Here is a 6,367-nt window from a genome sequence, read left to right on the forward strand (position 1 = left end):
TCCAAGGCAATCACAGCGCAGGGCAAAAAAGTTTAGAGCAAAGCGATATGTAGACGGAGACCCGGCGCACTTTTCCTCCAGAGTTTTTTGTTCCGGCTGCTTGAGTCTTATTATCTGTGTATAAAAAGTGAGAGAGGAGGCTGTACGGAGTGGAATCGCTCAAGGAGACGACGGAGGCGCTTCAGCCAGGGAAAGAAGTGCCGTGAGAAAGATACCGTCTCTCTCTGTTTTTCACTCACTAGCAGCACAGCCGCGCCCGGATCACATCCTCCAGCACAGCAACCGCGCTCTCCCTGCTCCCCTGCTATAGGTACGTCAATTATCCATCCAAGGATTCTCTCACAAACTCGGGGAAATTCTTTAAAAAGGGAGCCATATAAAGTAATGGAGATTATTCTGCTTTTTTTTCTGCACTGCATGGAGATTTACAGCTTACTTTGGCGCTGCATGTGAAGGATTCCCTGCTAATACTTTAACTTTTACGGGATTTTTTTTTTTAAAGAAGGGAAATCTTTCCCGGGAGCTGTTAAATTTGTTCTCTATGTTTCGATCCAACTCTGTAGTTTGTAGTGAGAGAAGTGAGCACAGCGTGTGAATTAGACAGAACAAAGAGCGAGCATGTTTCTATAGGAGTGACTAACCTGTTTCATGTTTTCTTTCATGTTCTAACAGCATGGCCAGTTCGAGCAAAGCCACTTTAATCTTGCTCATCTACGGAATCTTAATGCACTACAGCGTCTTCTGCACACCACTCGGACTAAGTTACCCTAAGATTAGGTAGGTGGATGCGCTTTACTCCATCATTTAGGGCGATTTTTAAAAAATATAATTCATGCTGAACATCTGTTTTGTTCTTGAGGATACAAAAATTCGATTGATTTTAAAAGCTAAGGTGAAAATTTGGTCACTTTTGTCGCAAAAACGCGTGCGTAATTGCGCGCAAAACTGTGCGCGTAATTTTAAATCATATATTTTAAATGAAAAACAAAGCAAAATGGGAAACAATGGCTCAAAATGCACAAATACTCGTGTGGAAAAATGCATTGGAAATTGCGTTGAGGTATCTGTCCGGTGGGACGTTACACAGAACTCCCCTTATTAAAAATGAGAGTGCAGTCGATGCAATGGATAGCCCTCGGGATGACGGTGGACTGGCGTCACCAAGGAGAGGCGAGGCAAAACGAATAGGACTCTACCCATTTATGATTTCTCTCTCTCTCTCTCCCTCTCTGGGAAAAGCATATCCATAATTTGGGCGTGGTTCTTATTGATTCTAAATTTTCTCTGCTAATTGCAGCATTGTTTTTTTATCAGATTTTGGCCCCACGCCTGCGCTGAATGTGATCATTTTCACACCCATTGTTTCCCAGGCTTCAATAATTAATGAGGCTTTATGTTAAAGGAGCTGTGGCTAAAAATAGATTTTAACGATTCATGAAAATACATGTACAGAAACAGAAAATAAAGCAACACTTATTTTTTAAAATGATTTTATTCGTACTATAATAAGAATAAAATCCCTTTCATGCTTGATTAAAAATACATTTTCCTTTTATATTTTATATTTTCGTTTCTTTCCCATATCTCCAATACATCTACAGCCTCCCACTGATTTTAGAAACGCACGCAGACATTTTGGCATTCTTTCACTCGTGCGTCCTGCTCGTGCTCGGATCAGATTTGTGATTTCTCCATCCCTTCTGTTTTTTTTTTTTTTTTTTTATTCTGCAGACTTGAAAACGACGCCTTCGATGAGGATGGCAACTCGTTATCGGACATGGGTTTCGATAGCGATCAGATTGCTATACGAAGCCCTCCATCCTTAAACGACGACGCATACACCCTGTACTACCCGCCAGAGAAGAGGTAAATGCTCCTTTATCAGCTCCCTGCATAATGACTGCGATAATGTTGGCTTGCTTTGTTTTATGCCAGAGTTTCTCATGTTATTTGTTCAGTGTTATTTTCATGCCGAGTAGCCTAAAATGTTGCAACAACTACGGAATCAATAATCAACGTTCAATTTAGAAAAATGTGGGCTGCGATTAAACAGCACCTGATGTGATTTTTGGAGCAATACGGGAGGGCGGGGGGGACATTTTAGGCTACTTTTGATCATTGTGTCTGCGCTTTTTTTTTAGTCACTGATGATCTATGTGTTTTGGCGTTTTATCATCTCAGATCAGAAAGGCATGCTGAGGAAGAATTAGATAGAGCCTTGAGGGAGATCCTGGGTCAGTTAACAGCGAGACATTATCTGCATTCTCTGATGACAATTCGTGCAGGGTAAGGGCATTTCTTTTACGCGTTCACCTGCAGTCATCATCGCCTCTTTTCTGTCACGGCTGCTGCATCGCCTGTCTCTCATTTTATGTGCCTGATTTATTTTTTCTTTATTCTTTATTTGAAAGGCGTCTGGACATTTTTCATGGTTTTTTTTTTTTTTTTTTTGTTGTTGTGGCGTGGCTCTGCGTTCATGATTACTGTGCTCCCTTAGGGAATAGAGGGTCTGAGGATTAAAATACACTACAATTTATATGTGATAAATACATAAATTGATTTTTTTCTTGCGCTAATGAGAAATCATGCGTCAGAATATGCAATGGGCTGCGGATGAATTATTTATAAGTTTTCTAAAAGGCTTAAATCACTGTTTCTGTCACACTGCCTTGCTTGTTGCATATTTTCAATCCAAAATTAGCGCGTAAAAGGCCCCAAAATGCATTTGAGGCATACTGTGTCATTGCAGAATGCCTTCAATAAACAAAAATGCATATTTTCAAAATATAATGAATTTTGAATTACTGCAGAGGAATAATAATAATGAAAAGAAAGCAATGATGTTTGGTTTCCAGTGCGTAAATGATGCGTAAAAAGGCTGCAGCTTTAATTGTGCGTTTTTCTTCTTGTTTTTTTTTTTCCAGTGAAGACACCAGCATGGAGGAGGAATCAGAGCCCCTTTCCAAAAGACATTCAGATGGGATCTTCACCGACAGCTACAGCCGCTATAGAAAGCAGAAGGCGGTGCAGAAATACCTGGCAGCGGTTCTGGGAAGAAGGTACAGACAGAGAGTTAGGAACAAAGGACGTCGGCTCGCCTATTTGTAGCGCGCCTAAACTGCCCTCCTGTGTAAATACATCCAGTCGTTAAATCAAAGTCATTCAGATATATCTGACCAACCAGTGGATTGCGCCTGTGTTCTTTCAACATGTATTTATGTATGAAGTAAAGCCATTAAAATGAATATTTTAATAATAATATCGTTTTTTTTCTTTTTGTACAAAAGCACTTGATACCGCACAGTTAAACTTTGTGGACCAATATTTTATTTTCATGTTAGGATGTTGAAATCAGAAAAAAAAAAAAAAGGAAAGAAAAGAAAGAAAGAAATCAGAAAAAAGATTATTGTGCACCTTCAACGTTATGCGCTTGAAATCTTTACAAAGTCATCTACATATGCAGAAAATAAATAGATTTTAAAAAGACAATCAAAGTATTGAATGTTATACTTATTTTTGTAACCAACGTTCTATTTTTTTAGTGTCGTTTGTTTTCCAAAAATAAAAAACAGGCCCAAAGAAGCAGTGAGCATGCTCTGTGAGGCATATCCGCTTATCCCTAAATGATAGATGTTTTGCCCTTGTCCACCCTCCTCCTCCTCCTCTTCCTCCTGGCTCCCCTTAATGGGAGCTCTGTGGGTTTGTAGAGCTTGCTGCCCCCTCCAGGGGGATCCAGATGGCTTTTGTTGCACAGCCTCTTATTGGACGGATAACTGATTGACTTACACAGTGATTGGTGTAACTGGTGGTTAAAAAGAGAACCCAATCCTGTTTTTCAAATTTAATCACAGGCTTTATTTTTATTTTCCAAGGGGGTCATTTTGCCTTTAAGGAAGCACTCTGTTAACAGTATGCGGCAAACACTGCTTGCTCACTTGCCTCAAAGTCATTTTACTGCAGGAGATAAATCATGCTCGTGTTAAGAATGTTCCATTTATGTGTGTATGTGAGGGTGTGTTATGTACAGCTAAGAAATTACACATCTCAATGTTGTCAGGGTTATTATTTGGAAGAATGTAGTCCAGCTGTTGATTGTTAGAATTATAAAAGGACCCAGACCATGTAGGATGCAGGAAGTGAAGCATTTTTATTGTGAAAAGGTGAGGAAAGGTAGCATCAGAGTTAAGGCGTTATTAATCAGTGCATGTGGAGACGAACATGTGGATCATTTTTGCTTAGAAATGCATGCCGTTGTGCTTTTATTTTCTTAATTTTCTTTAAATTGTGCTATATGGGAGGTGGGCCGCTCTATGCTTCTTTCAGCACCACTCCCCTCCTCAAATGTGTTGGGAATGTGAAAAAGGAGGGCTAGAGGTGGTGGAAACTGGTACTGCACTGACTTGTTGATTTTGTCTTTTACCTCCCTTGCTAATGTCATTGTGGATATCATAAGTCGAGACACTGGACTCCCCCCTTTTTGTTGCCTTAGTCCTGGTAGCATTTTTTTTGCCCTTGAGAGACTTTTTTGCTTGTGCTAAATTTTGTAAAGCTGATAAGTGTTTGGTGTTTATGAGAGGATTCCTAGAGAGAGGTGTAAGAGAAAAAGCCGTTACATAAGAGGCAGATGTGAAATACAGGGAGTAAGACCAGGGTCAATGAGTCTGATAGGAGGTATCAGATGTTGAATTCCCTTCACTACAGTGTCACTAGAAGGACAAAAAGATTGTGAGAGAAGCTGGATGAGGCCACAGATGACAAAGATCCCTAAGAGAAATTAGATTTTAAAGGAGCTGGATGAGTCCAGCCCTCTTTTACAGGCTTTTATTTTCAAATTCTAGTGTATTTATCCAACAATATGCAAATGCAGCTTCAGACACCCCCTGCAATCCAATCAGAGGCCTGCGCCCCCTATCAATACACTCTCCAATTTGGCTTTCAGGCTTTGTGTGAGTGCGTAGATGTTTGATGTCTGTCTGTGTGAATGAGCGACTGTGGAGGTGGAAACAGCTTTTGGCTTTGGTGCCTTTGCTTCGACGTGAGATTTAAAAAAAAATATATGAAAAAATTCGCCACAAGTGACAGATGGCAATTTTTAGTGGCCCTACAATGCTGCAGTCCATTAGCTTACATTGAAACTTCCTCCTTTTTTTAAGTCTGTTTAATCGCTCAGCTTAGTCTGCCCCGAGAGTAGTAGAATTAGGCGTTCTTTTTAAAGCATGGCCAACAATTCATGGAGTTAAAAAACACAAAATGTTAAAAAAAGAGTAGAATGTATTTGTTGATGGAGCAAGCAATGTGTAAGTGTGCGTGTGCATGAGTTTTCGGGGTGTTCAGTGTCTGTGCGAGTTGTGAACAATGACCAGTGTTTGTTCCTGTTGATTATGAGGTGTTGTTGATCATTTTGATATTGGTCAGTTATTTATTCTTATTAGTCAGTAAAAGAAAAAAATAGCCCCTCACATATTCTGTGCATCACTATGTAGGATTCAAGGGTTTGAAAACATGACAGAGATGCTGTTCAGATCATAGAAAATGCCTGTTGTTGATATTTCTGAAAGCGCCAAACGCCTTACTTCAATGTTTAATCTCTTATCTATCTGAAAACTCTGTGTTTGAAAAGTGAACCTTAGTACAAGTGACATCGTTATCCACACAGGAGTCCTTCTATGGGGTTTTACGTTTCTCAATGTCATGAAAGTGTTGTAAGATTTGTATGAATAAATTTTTGTAAACAACATTTTTCTAATCAATGTCTAATCTTTGAATTTTTGAAGATGGTACATGTGTTTTGAAGCTAGCAGCCTTGTCAAATATCTCAATCGGTGTCTATTTTCACACCTTAGATTAGATTCAACCTTATAAAAAGCTATCATAAAGATTTCATTTTTTGTTGGCGTATAGTATATGGCAGGATAAAAGTGATAAATCCTCAAGAAACCTTAGCACAAGGTGTGCTTTTTTTCTACAGGGTCATGCTGACTTGCAGCAGCATCAAGCTAAATTTACCTGTAACACAGAAAAACATGAAACTTAAGCCAGTAGAGCCCCGTTTTAGCCAATCAGCGCAAAAAACATTTAAAAAAGAGCAAAAATAAAGGTAGATGCATTTGGGTATGTTTTGCCCACATAACAGTGTTCCAAATGGGATTATGAAAGAAAAGTACTCGGAGAAAATGGTTAAATGCGACCAAGAAAACGTCCCTCAAACCTCAGGATCATCTAAAATCTTAGAAGAGATCATCAAGAGAAGCTTCGACCCTGGAACTGAGCGGCACGATCATCCTCCCCTCCTAACTATCTCCATCCTTGGCCTTGGAAGTGCAGCTGTGTCCCGTGGGAGAGGAGGATGGGTGTGGCGAAGGAGTGC

General features: G+C 39.7%; 1 protein-coding gene across 2 annotated transcripts; it reads left to right on the forward strand.

Moving 5' to 3' along the window:
* Positions 1–5,679, forward strand: adcyap1b (adenylate cyclase activating polypeptide 1b). Of its 2 annotated transcripts, XM_041802353.1 has the most exons (5): positions 1–310; positions 673–777; positions 1,732–1,866; positions 2,182–2,286; positions 2,925–5,679. In XM_041802353.1, exons 2-5 carry the CDS (start codon positions 674–676, stop codon positions 3,106–3,108), a joined length of 528 nt encoding a protein of 175 aa, XP_041658287.1. In that variant the 5' UTR covers positions 1–310; position 673; the 3' UTR covers positions 3,109–5,679. The 2 variants fall into 2 exon arrangements, with proteins under 2 accessions (XP_041658287.1, XP_041658288.1); XM_041802354.1 differs by lacking the exon at positions 2,182–2,286.
* Positions 5,680–6,367: the final 688 nt, after the last annotated feature.

This window comes from Cheilinus undulatus, linkage group 13 (genome assembly GCF_018320785.1).
Source record: "Cheilinus undulatus linkage group 13, ASM1832078v1, whole genome shotgun sequence".
NCBI lineage: Eukaryota > Metazoa > Chordata > Actinopteri > Labriformes > Labridae > Cheilinus > Cheilinus undulatus.